This window comes from Homalodisca vitripennis, chromosome 2 (assembly GCF_021130785.1).
Source record: "Homalodisca vitripennis isolate AUS2020 chromosome 2, UT_GWSS_2.1, whole genome shotgun sequence".
NCBI lineage: Eukaryota > Metazoa > Arthropoda > Insecta > Hemiptera > Cicadellidae > Homalodisca > Homalodisca vitripennis.
The window spans coordinates 41,114,685-41,142,681 of NC_060208.1; the positions used below are offsets into that span (position 1 = coordinate 41,114,685).

General features: G+C 32.1%; 1 protein-coding gene across 1 annotated transcript; it reads right to left on the bottom strand.

Moving 5' to 3' along the window:
* Positions 1-812: 812 nt before the first annotated feature.
* Positions 813-27,639, bottom strand: LOC124353832 (PR domain zinc finger protein 15-like). The gene is made up of 4 exons (XM_046803853.1): positions 27,435-27,639; positions 18,387-18,682; positions 12,831-13,039; positions 813-4,457 (listed from the first exon to the last, which is right to left on the bottom strand). The coding sequence occupies exons 1-4, from the start codon at positions 27,457-27,459 to the stop codon at positions 3,626-3,628; spliced, it is 1,362 nt and encodes a 453-aa protein (XP_046659809.1). The 5' UTR covers positions 27,460-27,639; the 3' UTR covers positions 813-3,625.
* Positions 27,640-27,997: the final 358 nt, after the last annotated feature.

Sequence of the window (27,997 nt, forward strand, 5' to 3'; positions counted from 1 at the left end):
GAAAATGGCAAGAAACTATTGATAAATTTTATTTTAACAAGGAAATTTATTTTTAAACTCTAAATTTTCATTGTTTAACAATATTTGTGAGTTAATTTAATTTCACAGGCAAACTTATGTTGCTGTGCAGTAATCCACAACTATAATTATGCAAATATTTTATATATTACTCTGTTTTTATGATACAATTCTTTGAGCATCTCATAAGTCAGAAAATTAAAAAGCAAATTTTAACAAATCTCTTGGTGAATATTTTTAAAAACTTTATATCAACAATCTAATTGTTAATTAGATTTTTAAAATTGAATCTCATTTTGCCAATTATGAAATACCAGATTCATAAAAATACGTTATAATTTTAGAGAGAATAAATTAAAACAGAGTGATTCTATTTTTGTAATAGTTAAATTAAAACTAGGTAAAGATTTGTTTTATAAAGTTTGAACTGTAATAGTTGTTCTTTAATACTTTATGTTTGAATTTAATATGAAAATATAATCATGGAATTAGTTTTTTATAAGACAAATTTAGCTGCCATGAGTGCTAATTTACAAATTACATATCATTAACACAAGGTGTATAGCACTATTCTGTATTGTTCACTGTTAAACATTACAGTTTCTGAAAACAATATTTTAAATCACTATATGGTTTTCATACAAAATCACCAATCACCAATTTTCACAAGTCTAGATAGCAATAAACAAAACGTCATGATATAATAAATCTAGCTTATAAAAAAGCAAAACATTTAGTACGAGACAGCTCCAGAAAGTAAGATCCATTGTACTTTTGAAAGAAAACAAATATGCATTCAGAAAGAGTATTTATTTCAAAACAACCTTGTTCCATGACAATCTGTATTACACAACACAATTTTCTAAGCGTCTCACTGTAAGCATTTGTATTAACTGTTTCACTCCGCAGTGGTAAGTCTACTCTTAGAACATTACATCTATTCTCAAAACACTATGCAAAGGAGTTTTTAACTTATCTTTTTAGCTTGCCTTTTTACTTTCCAGTGAATATGAGTGTACCTCCATTCCATAGTACGTTATGATTCAACAAGGTTCTCACATACAAACCAAATCTCACTCTCAATTACACAAAACTGCTAGGAAAATTGTCACAGTCATTATTCAGACATGTAAAACTCAATTACACAACCATTTTTGTGTTCCTCTACAAGAAATTTTTGGAAATTCTAATTTTTCATTAACAATTTCATAACAAAATGATCTTGAAATTAATAGGAATTTTAAAGAAAGGGCTGAAACTGTTAACTTACATTTATCTTGAATTTTTCATCAACCAAACTTGCCATTAAATCCTTCATTGAATTTCCTCCATACACCTCACAGATCTGTTCATGAATTTCTACTGGTACAACATCCTCACATTGGCAAAATTAATTACTGTTTTAATCCCATGTGTGACAGGATTTCAATAAAGTTAGCTTCTACAAACAAGCACCATAATGTTTTCCACAATGGCCTGAACAAAAAGCACACTCAAATGGCATCAACTCCTAGATAATAAGTCACTGGAGCTGCATGTGCGTTAACAGTGATCACAAAACACTATAAAAAATACAACTGATCTTACTTTCAGGACATATTACATTTGTCAGGATCATGTACAACATTACTTAGAAAACCCATTTTTACTGTTGTTAAGCAGTCATATGTAAGGAATGTACATATGATTTACTTCTAATTAAACAGTGTTAACTGTCCATCCATTAATGTCTTAGAGTATGAAGCCTTAAATGAGAATACACTTAAAATGCTATAAGTGAGGTTTGAATTAATAGGGTTAACAGCCAAGATTATTATTAATGGATAAGGAAATCAGCAGGGTTACCTTGAAAACTTCATTCTAAAGTCCACTGATTTGAAAGCAATACATAAAAGTACACATATTTCGGAACAGGCAACTGGCATGCTCTCTACTGGTTGAAAACAATTGCAGTACAACTGAAAACCTCCAAATATGTACTTTTTATGTGTCTATTTTACTTCTATTGTATTAAAACAACTCAAATTATGATTAGTTTCCTATTAAATTGTGAATTTAAAAAATGCTTTTTACTCCACAAAACAATGCGAATTTCGTGCATGACTTTTGATGATTGTATCTTAAAAATAAAAATTTAAATCAACCTCAACATGTCCTGAAAGGCCTTCAAAAAGGGAAAAATATATTAAGGAATTCCAGTAAATCATCTTTACTTATACAGATTAGTATAGTAATTGCTATACACCTTGTACATACTCGACCTAAATTGCTACAACTACCATCTTAGCACCAGTTATGGTAGAAATAAACACCATTTCATGATTCTACTCCTAAAGAGATTATATTCTTTAAATTTGTGTACAAGCACATAAACAAACAAAAATTCAAATAAAAGTACAAAAATAAATATAAAAACATTAGCACCTTCAAAACCAATTTGAATTTGATTATAAACTAGATCCAGTTTTATTTCCACCAATATACATAATTATCAGCATGTTTATGTAGCTCTGGTAAGTTAACCAATCAATGCAGAATGTGAATAATTCATTATATTACACTGACTGGAATAGGTTACCCATGTAGAGAAAAGGTTTCATATTTAAGCTGAAAGATTTTTGTTAGCACTAAAATTATTTCCAGCATAGTTATGCTCATAATTTATTGTGTTGTATTACACTGAAAAACAATATACAGAGAAAAGAAACATTTATGATGTTATTGTAAACAACATTATTATCAAAATATACTTAATACATAGAACCTGTTTTGCTAATCTGTAATTCAATCATATTGATATTAAAATCAACTTGATTCTAGAAGGCTCAACTACTAATTTAGGCTTATAAAAATTATATTGTCATTTTTATGAGCCTTTATTAGCAACCCAGTTCCAACACAAAATGTAACACCGCTTTGTCATACTCAGGCTCTAAACCATCCAAGGGGTTTATGCGGATCTCTGGTACCAAAGTTAGGCTGACTCCAAATGCACAAAATAATATCATAACCCATCTCCATCCACCTGATTAAAGGAATGTTTTTTCTGGTTTTTTCAGCAAGGTTTCTGGTAAAATATTTATTGAAGTTATTAATAAGAAAACTATGCATAAAAAGGCAAATTTTTAAAGTTAAATTATAGAAGAATGAGTTTTTATAGAGTAAACACTGTACTAAAGATAGATCATTTTTAGTAATAATATAATAGTAGTAAATTGTCAATTTCAAATCATTAATATGAATACTTCGGCTAATATTACGTTGTTAAAATGTAAGTAAATTTTTAACAATTCATGGCTTAATGAGAATTAAGAGGCCTAAGAATTTAGATGATGCTCAGATGTAAATAATTTTTTCATATGAAAACAATTTTATTTTATTGTATAATATCCACGAGATATTGATGGAAATAAAACTAAAACACTACAATACACAGCTCAGTTACAGAATGTTATGTTAAAATACATAGAAAAAATAACAGCAAGGGTATCCGAATATGAGTATTCTACAACACTTGCCATATACAGAGATACTTGAATGTTGTGCAATAGATTAAAATTAGACACGAATGGTAACTTGTTGGTAACTAGTGAACGTATTAGAGTGACTAATGCTGGTTGGTCTGAGTCTCGATAGAGACATCTGGCCAGGCAGTCTGGGTCTCGATGTCCGAGAACGCCAGCAAGAGATCATCACAGGTCTGCGTGTACGTGTTACTGTATTCGTCCCACAGATCGTGCGAAGTCTGTGTCTCTATGGTGGCCAGTGTGTCCGTGTAGTTGTCTAAGAGTGACTCGATAGAGAACTCTGTTTGGGTTTCAGTACTACAAGATTTTCCCTCATCCAGTATTTCATCCTTGGACATGAATGCAGACATGAAATTATCAGTGGAGTCGGCGTTGATGTCGGAGAACAGATCCGCTTGCTCAATAGGCCTGGTGGGTTCCTCTTCGAACAAGGATCCACCGAGATTCAGAAGTGAGTCATCAAATAAGGTTTCTGTCGACGTTTGCGTGCCCGAATTGAACCACAACTGAGGCAGACCGATGTCCCGTTTAGGATAACAACTTTCCTCACTGACCACCGTTTGCTCCACGACCTTAGTCTGTGTCTCCATACTCTTCTTTCTCCGTCGCGTTACGTTCTTCTTGCCCTTGTTACAGTACTCACCCACTGTTTGAGTCTCAGATGATATTCGTGTTCGCTTTTCCCCAGTCTGTGTCTGCCGTGACGTGTCAGACAACCGCTGATTACGCCGCCGCCGCTGTCCTGTAGGCTCCGTCTGTACAGCGATGTCCACACACTTCTGCCAACGTAGCTCACTCAATGCCTCTGCTGTATTGGCCACCATTGTATCATATAGTTTCGGCTTCAGCAGGATCGAATTTGGACTGGATTTTTGTGATCCAATGTTTTCATTTTTGTCTACTTTGCGATTTCTGGAAGAAAAATTGTACATAGTTAAATATTGAACATAAAAAATACACATATTGTTTCTAAATTGTTACATATAGTGTAACCACACCGAACCCTGTACTATCTAGGCTGAAGTTGCTACACGTAATAGAGGTCTTTCTTAACCTCAAAAATCATTTGTTGTATTAATACTCCTATACAGACTAATACAGCTGTAATGTGCGGAGAATAGCACACCAGGGGCTCCACTCATACTTAGCAGCAAAGGTCGGTGTACGCAGATTCAGAACACAATTACGAGTGGAATTAGAATTTGTTATTTGTAAAGAATCATTTTCATAATTTTTGTAACATAATACTATCATTGACACCAAATGAGATTTTCTGATCACTTAAACTTCTCATCCACTAATAACAACAAGTTTTAAAGTATCATAGGTATATTTAATTGCTTAGCTTTATGTTAAAGAACTACAACTGTCTGAGTTCAAGACAAGATTAACAAATATTTAATCATGACCATGACCACAACTTATTCTATTGAGGAATTCTATATATAAGTAGGTATCAATCAATCAATAAATACTTTATTCAAGTAAAAATGCACACTGTACATTGAATAGGGTCAAAATAACATTAATTAGTTTAACATAATTTATGCTTAGTAATTAACAGTTTACAATTAATTGTTCAAAGTATTATAGACTACTACTATTTTACCAATAAAGTTTATTTATCCATATATATATATATATATATATATATATATATATATATATATATATAAAGATACATACATATACATACATACATATATACATATATACACACACACACACACATACATGTATACACACACACAAAAAAAACCATTATTAAAATATAAATCAATTATCCTGAAAAGAACTCATCAAGTGAATATAAAGGAAGTTTTAACAAATGTTCTTTTAATTTCCTTTTGAATTTGCCAAGATCTGGTTCTAATCTCAGATCCCTTGGCAAATTAAATAAAAATTTTGTTCCCATGAATGTAGTTTTCTTTTCAAAAAAGTTTAATGTATGTTTTTCTACTCTTCTGTTTAATCTTGTGTTATATTTATGTTCATTGTTATTGTCTGTTGATTTGTCGTATTGTCTAACATAAAGAACGGTTTGGAAAATATATAAGCTATAAACTGTCAGAATTCCAAGCTCTTCAAAGTATTTTTTAACTGTTTCTGTATTTTTCAAATGTAATATAATTCTAAGTGCCTTTTTTTGTTGAACTAAAATTCTGTCTAAATTTTTTTTTGTCGTTGCTCCATAAATATTTAATCCATAAGCCAAATGTGAATGTATTAATGAGAAATAGATCGTTTTTAGAAAGTCAATGCTACAAACCTTAGCCATTTGACGCAATGCGTAAAGTCCAGATGACATTTTTTTTAAGTACCTATCTTATCAATATGTTGGTCCCAACTAAGATTATTATCTATTAGTAATCCAAGAAAATTTGTGCTATTCACTTGAAGCAGTTCTTCATTATAAACAGTGATATGAGGGTTTAACTTTGATCTCGCCTGTTTTGTGGAAAACGAAATAAAATTAGACTTTCCTGAATTTAAAAGTAAATTTTTACTTGCTAAAAATTGTTGTATCCTTGAAAGACCAACGAATGAGGATATTTCAATACTCTCCTTTGATTTGCCTGAAACAGTGATGCTGACGTCGTCAGCATACATACAGACAGAGCCACCCCCAGGCACCAAACCAGGCAACCCCCTGACATAACAAAGAAAGAGGAGAGGACCCAGAATCGATCCCTGGGGTACTCCATATTGCATTGTTTGCAATTTTGAGCGATATGTTTTAATATATTTGTATTTGCATAAAGGATCATCAGCTACATGTTGTATTTCAACACATTGTTGCCTGTTTTTAAGATACGAATCAAACCAATTAAATTCTTTATTTTTTATTTTTAATTTGCTAAGACATTTTAATAGTGTGTCATGTGAAACGCTATCGAAAGCTCTTGTTAGATCTAAAAATATGCCAATTACTTTATCATGCTTATCCACTGACTCAATTATATTTTCAATAAAATTTATACTTGCTGTTATTGTTGATCTACCAACCCTAAAACCATATTGTTGTTCATCCAATAATTGATTCCTTTCTAAATAATTTAACAGCTGAATAAAAACTACTTTTTCGTAAATTTTTGAAAATACAGGGAGCAATGATACCGGCCTATATGATGCAGGATCACATAGATTTCCTTTTTTAAAAATTGGAATTACCTTAGCGATTTTTAGCTTTTGAGGAAATATACCAGAAATCAATGAGGAGTTAATAAGGTGAGTGAGTGGTTTTGAGATTAAATAAAAGGCCTTTTTTATTATTGTTATTGGGACCTCGTCAATTCCTGCAGATGACTTGTTTTCAATGGCCATTACAATTTTTTCCAATTTAAGCTCATCAATTGGTTCAAATCTAAAAGTTAAACCATTAGGAATATTAGGAATGGTTTCACTGTTTACCCTATTTGTGTGATTAAAATGTATGTTTGGTACTATAAGCCTGTCTACTGCATTGACGAAAAAATCATTTAAGCAGTTGCTTACTGCAATAGGGTTGGTTATTTTTTTACCACTGTCTTCAATGTTTATATTCTTAACAGACTTATTTTGGTTATTTATTTCAGATCTAACAATATTCCAAATTGCTTTCGATTTATTTCCCGAACTTGTTATTTTTTCTTGAAAGTAGTTTTTTTTAACATTATTTATTTCAACTCTAAGACTTTTTTTTAAACTTCTAATTGTTACGTTCAACTCTTTATCTTTAAACATTATAAAATCTTTTTCTAATTCTAATATTTTTTATTTTTTTATTTTAATGTCATCTGAAATCCACTGATTAAAATCAAACATTCTATCGGTTACCATAATTTTAGGAAAGCAAATTTCAAAAATGTGTGAAAAAATATTACAAAACATGTCATATTTTCTTTCCACAGTAGCTTGGTACACTTGAGACCAACTTTCACTACCTAAATATCTCAAAAACAATTCTATATTTTTGTGTGCATATTTTCTAGAGAACTTTCTGTATACATTTTTTTGTAACTTATTTAATCCCAAAACTTCCAACATTTGAGCATCATGATCGGAGATCTGGGTTATAATTCCACATATTTTCAAGGGTTTACTATTTATATTAGTAACAAAGTTATCTATTGCAGTTTCTGATTCTGTAGTGATTCTAGTCGGGAAGTTTACTTTGTAATCCAAATTATAAGATTTTAAAATATTTACAAATGTAAAATATGTTTTGTCATGGTTTAAAACGTTAATATTAAAGTCACCAGTTATAATAATATTTCTGAATTTGTCATGTAATATTGCACATAAGATGTCAAATTTTTCTAAAAAAGATTCTACAAAACATTGTTTAGGAGACCTGTACACACATCTATATATATAAAAATGAATGTTTTGTATGTTTGTCCTTTATGGAATCGTGAACTATTGGACCGATCATGATGAAAATTTGTACGTATATGTATTTTTCCACGGAGAAGGTTTATAAGCTATGCCCATCCCTTTCCCGATTCAGGATTCCGCCCCACTGGTTACAGAAATACCCATAAGAAATGCATTGCAGCAAACATATGTTTAACGTCTTTTCAAATTTTTAATCAGCTGTTCTTTGTAAACATATATTACACTTATAGTTTTAAAGCATAGAGTAAGCTTAAGAGAAACGACAAATTTTGTTTAAACTGTTTTTGCAATCACTGTTAAACATAGACTTTACTATCCAGATAATACAATTCAAATTTGACGTAAAAAATTCACCTTTAACTGCAATATTTATTTAATATAAACCATGCTCATGATTGATCAGAAGAGTAATGCAGATATCATAATTACTATCTTACGTTGGCTACAAATATAAAGAATGTTATAAAAATCAACCTTAGTTGTTTTTTTTGACAGAAGTATGGTTCTCAAAACTCCGTGTGTACATATTCTCTCGATCGAGACAACAAAGCAAGCTCAATCGTGGCATCGGAGATATAACTAATTTAATCTAAAATTTATTATAGTAAAAAAAAAAATTTACTAAGTAATATAAGGACTTCGGTTCTTAAGATTTGCGTGCGAAGCCGTGGGTAACAGCTAGATAGAGGCAGGAATATGGTACATACCTTCATAATACGCCCAAGAGGCTCACGATGGAACGACTATCAATTATCTCAGCAATGTTTAGAATGTGATAGAAAAAGAATAAGTGAATATAGTGTACTGTTTTCAACGGGAAATTGCGTGCGAAGCCGCGGCAACTTTTGCAAAAAATTATTGAAATGCGCAGCAAAGCGCGCCGGGCCCGCTAGTACCAGAATAAAGGAAAACTTGTCAACAGTTATTTCTGACAGGCAACATTCAAATTCTTTTTCATTTAGTAAATTCTGAACCGCAGGAATTAAGATTGTTTTACTTTTAATATCCTTTCTCACCATGATGACAACCCCTCCACCAATTGAATTAGATCTTGAAAAGAAGGAGCATTTTTTATAATTTGGAATGTTCAATACCATGATTTCTTCCTCAGACATTTTGTGTTCTGACAATGCTAGTATATCAGGATGTACTTCCTCCAGATTTATTTTCAAGATATCCAAACGTGATGGCAGATGCTGTACATTCTGGTGCAAAATAGACAATCCATCTGATTTATTTTGAATGTTACCTGTTTTACATTCATATAACATTTCTTTTAAATGCTTATCCTCATGTATACCCTTACAATTATTTAAACTATCATCATTTACTAGAATATCTTCATCATAAAGAAAAGTATTGTTTAAAGTCAACGAACTATTTACTTCTACATTTTTTTTACTTAACATTTTCGTGACTTTAGAAGTACTGTTTAAAGTATGGATTTTATAATCACTATCAGCTAGGTTACACTCCTGGACACAGGAGGATGGCAGTTTTTTTCAGCTGTTACAACCAAGGAGCCACCCACTATTGAGGCAGGTACTGCCTGACTATGACTAATTAATAATTCACCAAAACCACTATTACTCTGCTTTAGAGCCTCAGAAAATGTGAGGTCTCCCGGAACCACAAACACATCACCAGTCCGATTTTGCGGTCTCAGCTGCTCCCCGTACTGTGTCACGAAGCTTGCTGGGGCCCTCTCCACTGCCGATTGTTCTGTATCTAGATTGATGTTAGACCTTTTATCTCTCATTGCTTCTTGGCTGGACATCACCTCTGGACCAGTTGTGTAGTGAAGTCCAGGCTGCATAGTCTGGTGGTTGAATTGAGGCGATTTAGGTTGCTCACAGAGTTGAGTTTGGGCCGGATTAGGAGATCTGTCCTCGTTCACTGATGGCAAGTTGTTTGAGCAATTTTGTTTGTGTTGTCCAATTAATGTTATTCTGTCATTTGTTATTGGTGTTTTGGGGGATTTAGATGTTTGCATAGTTTCCTTGTTTATCATTTGGCGCATTTTGTGTATAAATTCTTCAAAATTTAGTCCATTTCTTAGGGTTCTTGAAGACTCTTCTTTATATGTTACTATTTGAACTAGTGCCCCCGTTGCCTTACAGAAATCCTTTACATTTGAGATGAAGTGATACAGTGAGATATTATCCCGTACACAGCCAAGAGGAGAACAAATTAATCGTTTTAGTTTCTTGTTTTGAAAATTTAATTTTAGTTGTTTAAAGGCCAAGTCATAGTCATCTTTTGATGGTTTCCAATTATATTTCTGTTTGGTTATTAAACTATATATGGTAGCTCCATCTTCAATTGTCTGACATGCCAAATGTGTACTGGGACACTGAGATGGTAAAGGTTTCCCAAAGCGATTTCTAAAAGCCACAGCAACACCAGCACTCATTTGTCTAGGCTCCCCAAAATCAGAGGATATGCAGTGGGCAAAGGCTGTCGATTTGTCATTTTCGAATTTCTTAATGACGGTTGCCATGTTCTCAACAATCACCTGAATACAGGAGCCCGAACACACTTTCTCCCCTTCCGAAACAGGAAATGAAAGCTCCTCCTCAGGCTTAAGAGATGTTTCAATGTTGTTCTGACTAATTCCATAAGTTCTGGTCCAGGAGTGCCACCAAGAAATGCTTTTTATAATTTTGTGAGCCAATTTTGTCTTGCCTTTATTGTTCAGGTGTAAACCATGTCTGGTGTAATCAGATCTTCCAAAACCGTTGAGATTAAGGAGATGAACATTACCATTTCGAGCTGTTATCTCACTGATATAATTGTTAGCTAGCTGTATATCCTGGTTAGTAGGGTGATTAAAAGGCTTGTCATGTCTGATTGGAATTGTAGTAATAAATACTGGTCTGTTTTGACTTATTGTAATTAATTTATTTTCTATTGACTCATATATTTCTTGCATGTTATCACTTAGACTGTCATTTGTACCACCCAACAGAATAAAAGGGTTCTCATTGTCCAAGGATGCCGACTCTATCACCTGCATCAGAGTTGTGTTAGCTCTACTATATCCGAAAGCATTGATTTTCCCATGGCTGAGTACCTCTACTTTATTAGCAATGTTGCTACCTTGACTGTCAGAACAAATAATCATCCTAGTTTCAGGCAACTCAAGAAGTTTAGTCCCTACTGACCCAAGTTTTTCATTTTTATGTTTGATTCTAGCAGTTTTCATAGCTCTGTTATTGTTACTTTGTGTTGGTGTCGAGGCCAGTGTAGTCCCTGAAGATTGTTCTGTCTCTTGTACATCAGCTAAAACTTTATATTTGTTATTTGTGTCCAACCCAGTCATAGATATAAGCCTATTGTTCTCTTTTTTTTTTATTATGACTTGTATTTTTTCCATTTTTATTGCATGATTTGACAGTGAGCCAAGCATCCTTTTGTTTATTGCCATCGTGTACGACTTTGCACTGGAAGAGGTCAGAACTCTGTATTTTTTCTGAATCATTTTTGCCTTCCTGATAAGTGTATACCCCTTCGTAAGTTTGGTCCCTTGTCTGTCTCTCACGCTCTTTATTTGGTTTTTCTACCATCAATTTAAAAAATCTCTCACCGTCTAACTGAGAACTATTCATCAAAACATAGGACAAAAGCGAGCGCTTTACGATTATTTGTGGTAAATCTAGTACAACGGTTTGTATGAAATCAAAATTTGGAGAGCCAGTTTTTAAAATGCCATGAATGATGGATTCAATAGTCCAACAGGTAAAAATTCCACAATCATACCCATTCTGCTGCTGAGGACCATTTAAAATGGAGAAATCGGCAGTCAATGCAGCGTCTCCAAGATACATTGACAAATTATTGGCAACTTTATTTGCTGAACTCAAATTTAGATTCCTGTATGAATCAAAATAGTAGTATTTATTGGCAGTTCTTTGATAAACCAAGGTACTCCAATGTGACCCACTGTCAGCAACCTCAGGTTTGTCTGAGTTATTAATTGGTAGTATTATATTTTCTTTTGTTTTCAATAAGAGGGGGTCAATCATAGGTACATACTCTTTAGAAATCTGTAATGCGTGCACAATAAGTGGGTTTACCACAATGCTTGAAGTGTTTTCCAAACAATGCTCATTCAGAAGCTCAAAATAAGGTTGCAATGTAAAATCGGTAAGACAGTTCTGGCTTAAGAGCTCCGAAGTAATAGCTAGTCGAGTATTAGTATTAAGATCATTAACCTCCAACACTGATTTTGAGTCTTTCCTCACTTTCAAGGAGTCCATTTTCTCCATCAGTCCGACATTTATATTGTACATACAATATAATTACAATAAATACAATATAATTTTATACATACATATAAAAATACATATATACAGGTAATATAATAAAAGTTGTTTTACATTACCATATATTAGTTATTATGTTGTTTATTATACTGTGTTGACGATACCTATTGCTTTTGCAGCTTAATGGTTAATCTGCTACATTTGTAGGATCACATGGATAAATAAATAACAGGAATAACTTAAAAAATGTCACATATAAAATGTACATGCAAAAATTGCATTCGAATTTTTGTAATTTGAAATTTATTAAAGCTTTGCACCTCAGATGTTTTAATGATTTTACAATAATATTTCAATACCTTTAGTACTTGTGGAGCAGTGGTGACTTGAAAAGAACATACATATTGTAGAAAAAAGCTGTTTTGAGTCCTTGTGAAATTGAAAAAATGGTTCAGCAATTTTATGTAAAACAGCGATTCTGATCTAATTGGCATTTGACAGTCAAAGGGTTAATACTTTCAACTGTAAATAACAAATATGTTCTTTGGGTTGTTCATTTATTACATATTTTAAAATATAAAATTCACTTTGTTGTTTAGGGAATAAAAAGCTTTATTACGAATTTTATAGAATCTATACGCACCTTATGGCAGACCAAGACTTGACGAATGTATGACGCTTTCTGGATGCGTGAGTCAACAAAGCAGCAATTGTCTTATACTCGGCCCCACACGAACATGCAAACTTGAGCCCACACTCGTCCAGGTGGCGTTTGCGCAGCTGTATTGTGGCGAAGCCCTTGTTGCATTGCTCACACACAAACTTCTTCTCCATGTGCATTTTGATGTAGTGCTGATTAAAGAAACACACAAATAATAATTATCTTATCTTGCATTCATTATCTAGTACATAAATCTATAAAGTCCACAAGAGGGTAAAAATTTAAAATGTTTGATTTTGAACTTTAGTTAACAAGGTCATATAACAATTTTTACTTCATATATTCTGGCAGGGCATTAACTATAGTACATTAACTATTAATATTCTTCTTTCAATTATCGTCTTCATTGTTTGCTGTAAAAATATTGTTCTCTATGCAGCAAGATGTGAACTAATACCTGTCAGCCATGTTATTGCGTCAGCCCTGTTGTTGTGGAACTGGATACAAGTGCCAGGTTTTGTATTAGGAGATTTGAATCTAATAGTATTTGTGGAAAAAGGTATTTAACACTTTTTAATGTTTTATCACTGTGGTTTATCTCTTAAGCTATAGTTTTAGTTGTTCATAATAAGTGAAAACTTTAGACTGATTTTAGACTGATCAAGTGATCTTAGAGAGCTCTTTTCTATGCATCCTATCTCTAATGATGAAGAAGTTTATTCTGACATTGAGGTAAACGTTAATAATAATAATATGGTTGTTGTTTTTAAGAAGTTGTTGTTCCATCTGCTCTTGATGGAAGTTGATGTTCTTGACTCTGCTCATGAACTCATGAAATTCCTCAACATGAACTGTCTATCACATTAAATACATTTATATAAATAAGGAAGAACACAAATTTAGCATTTCATTTTGTTTTAATTTCCATACTTACATAAGTATAAATGCAGTCATAAGATTATGTTATTCATTAAAGATATTTAGATACTTTAGAAATTAACTTTTTTTTAAAGTAACTGCACGCTTTATTATACAAATCCATGTAACAAACAAGTTTTGAGGTAAAAGTTAGAATAACTATATTTTTTTGAATCAGTACAAAATTTAAAATAAGTTATACATTTACAGTTTTGATGTAAAACTTATTTCTAAGCAGATGCACAATGAAATATTTACAAAAATAATTTACAAACATATTTTTCAATTTTGTTTAAAAAAATATTTACATAGAAATAATAGGTTATTGTTTTATTATGACTAAATTGACATATCACTGTTTATATTTGGACTAATACTTATGAAATGGGATACATTATAAAAACAATTTGCACCAATACATAGAGCCACCAATACAGAGTGATACCAATAAATTATATATTCCACAAACAAACAAAAAACAGTCAAAAAGGTGTTTTGTTCATTTTTGTCATTTTTAGTAGGGGGTTAAGAATAACAAGTATTGTGTTGCTTTCTTCAGAAAACTGTCACTATGCAGCAGACAGACATAAACTAGTCCTGACAATTGAAGACAATTGAAGTTTAATTTTTTAATAAATTGAGAAAAGAAGAAGAATTGAGAAGAAATTTTGTTATTTCTTTTATTAAAAAAATAAAAGAAAAAACAAAATCAATGAACTTAAATGCTTGGGAAACACTACACATAAACAGAAATTAAAGAAAACACATGAACAATGAAGAGGGCCCTACTGAAAATTCCAATCTTCTTTCTTCTTAATTTATTCAAAAATTAAACTCTAGTCAAATTTAATTTTTCATACTGGCTGAAATATTTCCAATATTTTTGTATTTGCATTTTTATACCATATGTTATTTTAATATTAATTGTAACAAACAATAAGTAAATATTTATTTGTGGAGTTGCCTGAAGATGAAACCTTTGGTTTCGAAAGGCCTCGTCCAAAAAATAAACAAATTGGAAAAGTAGTGTTTTTATTAACATTTATTAATATTTAGTCCTGGCAAGCTAGACAAATTTTAATAAACTGACTGTAAGCAAAATGTTCTAAAAATAAAAATCAATAACTAAGAGAAAATGTCCATGTTGTTGAGAAAATCTGAAATTTAACTGAAGCTTTAATGAATTTTATGAAAATCTTTGAATTGTTATTTGGAAAGAATATTTTGATGTAGCACAAAGTGTAATGTACCATCTAATTGAGTAAACAGATACTGGACAAGTTTTTCAAAGGCCATTAAGAAATTAGTTCCAATGAAATCATTTCCAAGACATTCCGCACAAATGAATATCGTAAATAATGACGAAGAAGGTAAACTGTCTACAAGAAAGAAAGAGCCAGAAACTCCATTAAACCTGCGAAAATTTCTAATGGTCCTAAGATAATGTTCATTTAGGCTTTTCAGATCCACTAAAAAACATATCTTGCATGATCATCATCGAAGTGTACTCAATGTCTGTTGAATCTGTTTCCAATGACAAATGCTACACCAAAGAAAGCTACTCCGAATCAAAGATTGCTTTTTTTCACAATAATGGAGAACTTCATAAACTACTAACAAAGAGATAATGGGTAGTCAATTTACTTCAAATTAAAGCTAATAACATTACACAATTTCTGTCTTCTTATCAGCTGTTATTGGGATGGCCTAGACAGTTGGATAAGCTACTCAAATCTACTACATAGTAGCAAAGCATGACATTTCAAATTCCATTAATAGATTACAATCAGTTCTATTTGCATATTCTACATGAATATATTCATCAGCCATGTGTGCACCTGCTGAGTTATTCATAGATAAGATCCAGACTTTCAAATCTGGACTTAATACATTGAAATGTCTCATTTTAAACAAAAGTCTAAATATGATCTACACTCAATTTTATATATATATATATATATATATACATATATATATATATATATATATATATATATATATATATATATATATACCAGAATAGATTTCCACTCTGCCACTGTAAATAATGTAAAAATTACATCAATGCACAGATTTACTTCAAAATGAAAATGATATTAAGACGTACCAAAATTAACTGCCATAACTAATAAACGTTTAGTAAACCTAAGACAATTTACAATGTTTTTTATATATATCCTTCTTTCAACCAACAGTAACCCATATAAAAAGTTTTAAGTCTCTAGGATCTATTGAAAGTTATTACACAGATGCAAAACAATACGATTTCAATAAGGCTTTGTAAGTTAAAACCAATTTTTTCTTAAAGTTTTAAGTGGTTTACTTAATAAAAATGTTTACTTAATTTTTTTAGATCAGCATAAGAGGGTCATCCGGAAAGTAAGGTACATTTCATGGTAGCTATTCGAGCAACAAGCAAACAGCGCAATGTGCATGCGTGCCAACTTCCAGAATGCGTTGCATACAAAATTATGCCATTTGCAGTGAAATCAAAGAATCCTGTTTACTGTGCAAATTTAATATGTTCAAAACAATTGATCAACCTACTGACTGTGAAATACAATCAGTTATCCGGTTTTTGACAGCAAGAAACATTCCAAAAGCACATATTCATGGACAGATAAGTGAAGTATACAGCCTTAATGCAATTAGTGACAGCAAAGTGCAGAAGTGGGCGAGAGATTTTAAAGATGAACAAGAAAATCTCCTTGATGAACCGTGGATCTGTTCGGCGAAAAGATTTATGTAGTTCGGCAATTTACAATTTTATTGGCATTGGAATTTCTGACCGCAAATAAAACAACATTGTACAAAATTATCTCTGAACATTTGAAATTTCAAAAATTGTGTTCATGTTGGGTAACCAGCTGCTTACTGAGGAACACAAACTGAGAAGAATGGGTTTTGCACTTGAGTTTTTGGTTCAATATGAGGAAGACGATACACTATTAGAGAATATTGTCACAGATGACGAGACATGGGTTTCTCACGATTCACCAGTTAAATCAAGGCCAAACAAACAAACAATTGTATCACACAAGGCTATGGTGACAGCGTTTTGGGATGGATATGAAATATATTTCGTTGAGTTTATAGAATGAGGAAAACCAATAAATGCAGTTGCTTATTGTGATACTCTGACTAAACTTACATGCAATACAGAATAATTGACGTGGCTTACTAATATCTGGAGTTCTCTTGTTGCATGACAACGCCAGACCCCACTCTGCCATCCAAATCCAAAATATGGTCCGATCATTTTGTTTACGAATTCTTATTTATTTTGTATAAGAAATCAGACCTTACTTTCTGGATACTTGCTACTAAGAAATTGATAAATAAAAGGCATTCTTTGTCAAGCATGCGAGATCGTAGAGTTTATAAACTTGTTATGAGAAAAAAGTCAAAAATGTTATCAATACTATGCACCATCTGTCAGATCTCAGGTTGACGCATGTAATAGCTTCTGTAAACCAAAAAGAATATCTACTATGGTATTAGAGTATTTATTATGGAGAGTAACGTGACATTAAAATCTCCAAACAAAATAGATTGCTTACGTTGAGTTGAGCTTAAGTTTTGTGTGTTGTGTGTTAAGTTAAACTGATTTTTCATCGTTTTTTTTTTCGTGTTTGATCATTTTTACGAATGTTATTTACTGACTGCTTACATTTTTTATGGCGTACTTTGAGTATGAAAAGCCAAAATGAAATAACCACAGTAACAAAATGTTGTGGTTTATAAATATTTAACTAGAAGTTGTATATTCTGTCTATTTTTGTTCAAGTGCTGTGCACCTGACACGTCTGTGCGTGGATGTCAAACGCTCAGCTGTTTAAAAAGCAAGACTATTTATTTCTTGTGTCATGATTCATTGTGTAGTTGTATATGAAGTAAATATATACTTTATAATATATGTATGTGTGTGTGTATATATATATATATATATATATATATATATATATATATATATATATATATATATATATATATATCTGGGTGTAAATGCCAACACCATTTCATCGTGGATGGTATGGTTTGAAATTGAAAAGAATTTAAATTGTAAAAATACATTTCAATTCTCAAGTAAAAAAACTATTCAGGAAGCCCATTTTACAATCTATAAATTCTAGGTAAAGGATAGAGAGTGTGACTTGTAGTTATTAAGATATAGCAGTTTTGCATAGACTGTAAATCCCTTTAAACCAGCATCATTTTTTTTTTTTTTGTATTACCGGGTGGTCTCCAATAATTTTGACTTAAGTTGTAACTACTTTGTGGGCCATAAAATAAGAATAATATGCTCTCAGAAGGCTGCCAAACTTAAAATTTTTTATATTACAACATTTAAACATATTCCAGGGAGTGCCCTTCAGCCACAGCTTGGCTGGGAGGTACAGAAAATTCCCAGATTTTCTATTAGTTGTGACCCCCTAATAGGTCATCTAAGATACATCTGTGTCTGACACATGCTGTTAATTTGATGTACTTGATTTTATGTATTCAATGTGATGATTATCGCAAAGATGATTTTGATGGTATGTTTAATATACTAACAACTCAAAAATGATCATGTAGAGTTAGAGATCGCAAGAATTGCTAACCCTATAACAAGTATACCTGTTTCAAATATTTATGCTGTGTGAAGTACTTGATGCCAAACTCCTTGTTTAGATCACCACTATACTTGCACCCAGCTGCGGGACAGTAGAATTGCTTGATGACATTGTGAGAAGGAGCGACACGTGCTGGTACCGAGTCGTGTCCATGACAGAAGTGTCGGTGCATCTCCAGGTTTGGAGTGTTATGGAACACTTCAGAGCATTCTGGACAGGGGTTGTAGTTGAGGATCTCGCTCAGCTCTGAGGCCTTTGGGTAGATCCTCTCTATCACTGGAAGACCCATCTTTTGCGGATCTAGAAACACAATGATTTAATTATTTTGTTCTGAAAACTTTAGCATCATTTAACAAAACCTTTAGGAGAATTTTAACACCTTCAAAAGAAAAATGGCACACTAAATAAAAACATTGCACATTTTTTTTAATTTTCAATAACAAAAATGGCAATGTTAAAGTTTTTTATAGTTTGAGCTCAAAATCTCTTTACATTCCAAACATGTAGCCATTTAAAATATCAAATGTGACTTAATCAACATCAGCCTAAGGGTTTTACACGGAATCAGAGTGATCCAAATTATACTACAATTAATACGCGTTCTACTATGTACTGCAATTAATACTAGATCTAATATAACACTCAATTCTATAAATTAAAACAACTATCATAAAATATTGATTTCAGCAATACCCAATTAATATGGAATACCCTTTTCATTGGTTTCTATCACGCCTTCAGGCACTTAAGATAACTGAAATTTAGGCAACTTAATTTAAGTCACTAATCATAACTCCCAGCTGTGATGTGTTTTATAATTATTGATCTAACAGTCACACAATATCTATTCGATAAACAATTCAATATGGCAGTTGCTATGCGATACACTGCCATGCTTGTGGGCAGGACTCGCATGTGGCTTGACAGTAAATTACCTGCCAGTACTTGTCAGAATGTTGAGTTGTGTGGACGGTTATAGAGATCGTTTTCATAGTCCTTATTCACTGTTAGCATGAAACTAAAATTACTGAGATACATTTGGTGAACCTCATGAAAAATTCACACATAGTATAATACTTGTAACTTTGGGAGTTACAGTGATTATAAAGTGAAGTAAACTGTAATTTTTTAACTGAATTAAGCATTTCTTTATCAAGTTTCATGTTTAATTTTAGCTTGAACCAGTGCAATTTTTATCAGTACTGTACCGACCACGAGCTCTCCTCATTCTGCTTAAGTTCCCTGCACAGACCTATATATTCTTTGAGGAATGTGTAAATTATTGTTAAAAGAATCTCAACCTTTTCTCGGTTAAACTGTATAACAGATTATTCAATCTTAGAAAGTTAAATATATTAATTTGTAAAATCTTGTAGTAAGCAATTCAATGGACAGAAATTTGCTCCAGGAAGAGTTCCTATGCTATAGCTAACCACAGCTACTAGGGACAGCAAATTATTGTCTCAAGAGGACAAAACATAAACAATACAACCAGAAAGATACAATAAATTAGTTGAGGGAGAATAGGATAAGTTATAGTTAGAGGACCAGCTGAGATTGTCAATTTCCTGAGACATTTCACAACAGTATAGTAGTAGGATGGATGTGCATATTGGACTTGGATAGACAAGTGGGTGCAAGGACAACTGGCTAGTCACTCTCCAACTGGTGTCATCCAAAACAAGTGGCCATAGTGGTGGCCAACTTAAACTTCTTTAAATATTATTTAAAACTACCATGCTGAATATTTCAATATTATAAGAATTAAACTAATTGAAAATATAAGGGAAATACAATTAGTGGTTGGCATGATATTGTATTTTTTACTGTTAAAATAACTTAATATGTATTTCTTTTAATATTATGATTCTGTAATTATTTATTGTATGTAGCACAGAGTGTCTAGCTAAGTAGCTTTTTAATACCAAAAAAACAATTTTCCATATCATATTACAGATCAAATAAACAGGTTTTTTAATGTTAGTTTTATTTATAAATAATGTGTCAATTATGGTCACAAATACTGACGAAATAGTCAGTTTAAAAAGGTATTAAAAATTAAAATTTAATTTAAGTTACAATTAGGTATATTAAAGTTAAAATACTGATGGGCCTGTAGTGCAGTATATTGGGGTGTTAGAAATTTACATCCTGATTCCAGAAAGGCTAAAAAAACTTGTCATGTATTTTCTGGATACTCTAATGTAATATAAAAATGTTATGATTACAAGACGAGGTGTCTACTGTTTAGGAGTGACTTTTGCAGCAAAAATTGGGTGACCTTTATTGATAACTATTACAAAAGTAATGTACAAAAAGCAACATTACTACAAAGCAATATTTTAGGGCATATTTTACTAATTAAACTGGGAAAGACGTACAACGTATGTGTAGTGTTCAGTAGCCCAAGCAATTTTAATACATAGCATTTTAATACTTTCCATGAATATACGCAGCAGACTTGCAGTGATGCGTGTCATAGATACAGACTGCAAGCAAAATATTTACAAAACTAGGGTAATTTGTTAATTATGATATCTTTCTATGGATTTTCACACACAAAGTACAACATTACACACGTTCTACCGATTGGTAAATTGCGTACTATCAGCTGTAGTCCTCGAATATACCCAGCAATGGTGGTAATGCATTTACATAAATAAAGATCTGGAAGTAAAATATGGTTTACTGAACTATGAATTAGGTTACCTATCTACAGTTATTCATACACGAAGTAAAACGATCACGTTTTTGCAACCAGTAATTTGCATAATGGCGTTCAACTTTTGTCCGGAAACAAATGCAGCATACTCGTGGCATCAATGAACATAAATCTAAAAAGTACTAACTGCAAGCAAGATATTATTTTAAACGCTCACACAATATATTAATAAGATTATCTAATTACGATTTTCAAACTCAAAATACAACAAAAGCGTTTTTGTTTTCAGTAATTTGAATACTGCCGATCAGCTGATAATTAAAGACGCAACGGATATATGCAGATTCTGTTGTTGAATAACGATCAATTTTCAAAACTGAATCTTGGTTGAAAATTCTGTAGATTTGAAATTTGGTTTTGACACATCACTAGTTATTATTATAATGTGGTAAAACTGAAATTTTAAACAGGAAATTTCGGTGAGGTCATATTCCATGACTTTTTTCCCTGAACCCTCTTTACAATCCATGACTATTCTGGGACTTCCGTGACCAGTACACACCCTGCAAAAATAACCGGAGAATTTTCCCGGCCTATCATTAAATTTCTTGACTTTTCTATGACTTTCTCGATATTGTAACAATTCCTTGACTAATCCCGGTTTTCTCGTTTGCTAGACACCTTGTAATATGAATTTTTGTTGATTGTATATTATACTGGCTATTGTAAGTAAATAAAATTTTCTAAAAATTGCACTGATAGAAAAGATAGGGTTAAGAATATTGTTGAGTATTTTTACAACTTACCTATAACAACTTCATAAAAAAGATATTGAATAAAGACTAAACACATGGTTTGAAGATAATTATGATCAAAGCCTATTCATTATTGTTCCAATGATTTTTTTTTTAATATAGGAACAACCACAATCAGTCAATTATTTCTGACTGTTCTGTATATCCTTTCTTAAAAAGTGGGACGATTTTTGAAAATTTTAACATTTTTGTATTTTTAAATGCTTAAATAATAAACAAAGATTGATAACATATAGTAATAACCTCAAAGTAGGTATTACTTTCAATACAAAATTTCTAAATTTATAAAAATCAATACTTTAGATTTGATAATTTGGAAAAATTTTGGTCACCTCATTAGGTTTGATGTCTGCCCAACAAAAAGTATCATCTAAAACCGGCCTGTTACCTATAAAAATCACAAATTTTATTGATAAATAAAATTGCTATTTTGGCCAACAATTTTTCGGAATTAATAAAATAGTTGTTTATTTGATCAGATGGAATTGTAGCATCATACACCATATGACTGACTTCTAACTGAATTTACGAATGTTAACTGAATTTTCATGTAGAAATACCTTATCTCTTTGATCTTTCTTCTTGTTAAAGTGTTCCATAAATAGTGTGTAATTCAAGTAGTTATCAGCTGGCAAAATCACATCTTTATCATTCAGACTGTTAAACATTGGCTGCCCTCATACAGGTCAGTTATATTCTACAGTTCCTTGTAGCTGGGTTCTCCAGCCACGGAAACACAGACAATATCCACTTGTTCTAAATGTACAATCCTTCAGTTCTTTGTTTAAAGTTGCTATTGACAATGGGAGGTTTGAAGGGATAACATGATTTCGGACATTTGCCATCGTTATATGTTACAAAATAACACAACGTTTCAAGGATTGAAATCTATCCTCTTCGTCAAATTTCTTGTTAGTATCCCACTTTCACCTATGCTGGTGTGATTGTATTTTTAATAATTATTAATAATGTTTAATAATAATTAATCCTCGAAACGTTGTATTATACCTTTTGTAACATTGATGGCAAATGACCAAATTCCGTTATCCCCTGTCATCCCTTCAGTTCTGGTGCTGAACCTACATAGCTTTATTGATGTTTATAGCCTAATATAAATTTCCTGTGTATACTCCAAACATCAAACCACCTGTGGCACCATTTCTTACATTAGAACATTATTTTCAGTATCTACATAACAAACATCTTCCACATTTAAAGAATTTCCAGAGCAAATCTTATCAACTTCTTAAGGCATTAACCATTGTATGCCTCCAAAAATGTCATCATTCATAATCTCCCTAAGTCGAGTTCTGCCTCTGCAGCTAAATCTCAAGAAGCTGATCTCATTAGCAAGTTCTTAGGCCATTCTAAATCACAGGTCCAAGTATCTGACATCTGTCACCTTAGATTGGGTCAGAAGGCTCGAGATAAATCCTGTCCTCTCCTAATCTGCATGCCATCGGAGAGTGCTGCTATATAACCCTATTTACAAACTTCAAAGAGGACGATGTCCCGACAATTTGCTGACTCCCGGCATTGTGCAAACGTAAATATAGAAAATACTAACTGGGAGCAAAATATTATTCTTAAAAATAATATCAATAGGTCATTTATTTATGGCTTTCAAAACACAAAGAACTGTAAAAATATGTTTAGCGAACAGTAATTTGTATAACTGTTATTATTAATGACATTGCAGATCTCCATAGATTCGATTAGCGAAACCTGTTGATGGATTCTCAAATCCAAATCTTTGTTGGAGATTCGAGATTCGGCTTCAACATATTACTACCAAATACAATTCTGTTTACTGTGCATTTGATAAAAAATTCATGTTCATATTTTAAATACCTGAATAATATCACTAGCATTAGAACCAGGAAACATTAGTAAATTTAGAGGGTTAGAAAATATGCCTCGAACATCATACTATGTATTGTTATCTTTATTAAGGAAGAAAACCATTTTTTCCTTCATATATCAGCAGATAGCCACTTGATTTATAACCAGCCAAGCCCAGTAAATGTGTAACTTAACATAACTCATGATAGTCCTGGACTATATTAACACCATTAACTCAAAGCAGTCCATGTCAAAGTCTCTGTTACACACACAAATACAAATCATTACCATCGCTATCAGATACAAACAACACTATTTTTTAATTATTTTGTAATAAACCTGCAACGTTATGACCTCCAAGAGTACATTTTCAAAATATTTAGGGGGCAGGTTATGATAATCAGACGCGGTTTTCATTTTGTTTAGTATTATCGTCAACATTTTACATGTCCAATTATAGAACTATCAATCGATAAAAATGTAGGCTAATCATTATACTAAATAAAAGTCTTCGCTTTAAAATTAAAAAGAGTACTTTACCATATACAATGACATAACGGTACTTTGGGATTAGCCTATACCGACCACACCAGTATGAAGAACACAAAAATATAAATTTATAGAAATAGACATGATAGAACGAAAAAACAACTCTTTAATTGCAAAATTACAAACTCACAAGCATTTCCAGGTATTGTGATCGGTATTTTTGTCGCTGTTATCTTATCTTTCTCGAGAATCCCGATTACGGCAGGCCGCGCGGCATCACATGATTTGCACTGTACATAATTGCCTTTCCATTACAATTCAATTTATATTTCTGATCAGCCCCTCTAGAATTTGATATTTTACTGATAGGTACTATCTCGAGGGATGTTTTCTTTCCTTGAAAAACACAGCACCAAAGGTGCTGCCGAAGCCCGCGCTGATGGCCAGAGGCACTCGCATTTTGGGTGGCGGAATGTGATCAAGAATAAAAACAAGTTTTGAGTGTTTTTTCAATAAAGAGTTTAGTTTTAGTTTGGTAATGTTTGTTTTTGTTTAATTTTTGTGTTTGGACAAATGTAGAGGTAAAACACGGAATTACAACAAAGCGACGAACCAGCTGAACGGGCGGCGAGACTCTGCAATCACGTTATCTACTAGACTGCTCGACTTTGACCTCTGTCTGAGGATGGAGAGGGGTTTGTGATAAGACAATTTCTGTTTTATATTGACGAAATATTGTTCTACGCTAATCTAGTAATCAGTAGAAGCAAAATGTCAAATAACAATTCATGTCTGGGTGTGGTCGGTATAATCCCAAAGTACCGACATAACACAATAAATAATAAAGAAAACATAACCAAAAAACAAACATCCTGAAACCGAAAAAGACTCAGTAAATAATCTTTTAGTATTATTTTGTAAAGTTTTCTAAAGTTAACTATCTTATTTTATTTAAAAGAAATTACATATAAAACAAATTGTGTTTAGAATATAAAAATAAATGTACAGTTGGTAGATGATTTAGTTACTGTTACAAATTAATTACTATTGGTTGATTATATCAACGGGTATAATAATTAAATATTGTTTTATAATTTCTATATAAAAAACCACTTATCGTATTTTACCCAAAATTTTAGCTTATTTATATAATAAAGAAATCATAACGGTAGGGTACGATAAGCGGACCCGGTTTTTTATATCGAAATTGGTAAACAATATTACTTTAATCATAACCATTGATATAATCAATCGATAATGATTAATTATTTTGAACAACTTAAATAATCTATATCAACAGCTGTAAACACTTTCAAATAACACTCGTAATGTAATATTTCAATTCTATATAAGTAACATTTGATATAAGTAACAATGGCAGTCAATTTTAGAAAACTACACGACATTGCTTTCAAAGATGATAAGACATGTTCTTTGTGACTTCAACATGTTGGACTCGTACCCAAATAACCCATTATGTGAAATATTTGGGAAAGAAACAACTGTAACTGTGAGAGGAGCAAATATGGTTATCTGCAGATTTCCTAATTTTGGTTATAATAATTTGTTTTATCACTGTAAATATTAAATTCATATTTTAATTTAAAACATATGATTGTTATTAAGGACTATAGATACTTTTATATCGATTGATAGCCTAGGATTTGATATGCGAATATATTAGGTATTGATGATTACATTTTTCAATATAAAAAACCGGGGTAAATCTTAAGCTCAGCGACTACCGCTCCAATCGCCGTGATTTTTTGAATACTAACACAGGTTAACGTAATTTCACCGAAAAAAATAATCCCGATTATCGCCGTAGCCGTTTACTCCCCCCCCCCCCCAAAAAAATGTCGGAAAAAATTAAATTAAATTAAAAAAAACCTGACTGACATCGCATTTATTCGTTTTTTTGGTATTATTAGTTCGTAGGGCAGTAGTCCAGGTACTACTTCTAGTATAAACTCGTCTTATCTTATCAGTGACAAACGCGCGCCGGTTACCTTTTGCTTGTAATGAAACCTGCGTTAGTTCTGTCTGAGTTTTGTGTGTGTAAGCAGTCATGGTTTGATCTGGGCTTGGACTTTGCAAGCTCGAGTTAATTTTTTTTTCTAAAAAAGCAAGCAGCGCAAAGCGCTGCGCAGCGGGCAAACATCGCGTGATCTGAGTTTTGAATACGCAAGCTAGGGTCTTTTTAGCGTGTGACAAGAACCATCGCACGCCATGTCAATAACTTCACTAATTATACCTTGTCCATGTGGGTTTGTTTGTTTACGTCTGGCGGTCAATCAAAGCCGTCCTATAGGTCACGTGACCCGCCCGGCCAATCGGAAATTTTCGACTGTTTGTCACGTGACTACTGTAAACTCATCAAAACGACCATGGTCGGCCATTGTTTTTAGTTTGATAGTCGAAAATCTCGTTATTTATGTGTTTTGTATTGCCAACATTTTACTGCCGAAAAACTGGTTTTTATATGTTAGCGATAATCGGGACTATTGTTTTCGGTGAAATTACGTTAACCTGTGTTAGTATGCAAAAAATTACGGCGATTGGAGCGGTAGTCGCTGACCTTAAGATTTACCAAAACCGGGTCTGCTTATCGTACCTACCCATCATAACAAAAAAACATATTGAAACGAAAAAAACACAGGTTATGACCTATTTTGGTTAGTTTTCTAAAGTTATACCTAACTAACATTTTTATTTAAATGAAATTACTTGTGACGTATAGGTCAAGTATAAAATCTTAAAAGGTGTTTACATTGGTACAGATGATTTGAGCTATTAAATCAATAGCTTGATTATATTGATGATTAATGATTTAAAAACTACGTCTGCTAAAACTACTCTACTCCATATATGAAGTTGGTAACAAAAATTAAAGCACATGACAACAGCAGTCTTCACTAACCTAGGGTTTCGTCAATTAATAAAACCGGAACTAAACTCACTCCAGCTAGGCCTAGTACAATTCTCGACAATGACAATGATGGTTAAGGGGGAAATAATGTAAAATCCTTATATGCTTTAATTTATACTCAGCACATGAATTTTGTTTTTAAGACTAACCTATTTTATAATTGGTATGCAATGAAAAGACACCAATAATAGTTTAGGTTGTACGGAATAGGCTGTCATTTTTACTAAAGCCTATTTCGAGGTAACACTGTTATTGTAATAAATTTACAAGAAAGTATTTAAATTTATTCTAGAGAGAATAAAATCTAAAACGTACCCCCTAGCGTGGAGATCGCAATCATTTTCAATGTTTTGAAAACAAAATACTTGCTTTATAGTACTGATATGGCACGATCTACGTCAAATTTACAAATGTTAAACAGTACTTTCACCCTCTCATAGCCTAAAATCATACATAAAAACAGCTGCTCTGATTTCTCACTCCCACAATAATCAGAATCAATACAATAATTATAGTCAAAACACGGAAGGGGGAATCCAAATCAAAGGCCAGGGAGTACCACCACCCAGTACTGCCACTACCCACACTGCCATGGTAACATTGACGCAACAATAAATGCGTCAAGACTGAAGTACTATGTATAAGCAGTCTCAAGATGTACATATTTATAAGAAGTTTGGTTTTCAAACTGAATTTTAGGCACTTTGCTTTTAATACAACTGTCTATTTAATTTAAAATCCCTAGTATTTACTATTAATACGTTTAGGTTTTGTTTTTGTAATTTCTAAAGCTCACTGACAAGACGGCGAAGCACAAACGAAGCTGCTGGATGAACAATTTTTGTTTTATTTAGAAAATTACTAAATAAGAATTATCA

What these genes read in the sequence shown, in the direction of transcription:
- LOC124353832 (XM_046803853.1), bottom strand. Translation starts at nt 27,459, where the DNA reads ATGATTGCGATCTCCACGCTAGGGG. An exon ending in TGCGATCTCCACGCTAGGGG is followed by an intron (nt 18,683 to 27,434) that starts GTACGTTTTAGA and finishes TTGTGTTTCTAG; the next exon opens with ATCCGCAAAAGATGGGTCTT. An exon ending in AAGTCTTGGTCTGCCATAAG is followed by an intron (nt 4,458 to 12,830) that starts GTGCGTATAGAT and finishes TTTTTCTTCCAG; the next exon opens with AAATCGCAAAGTAGACAAAA.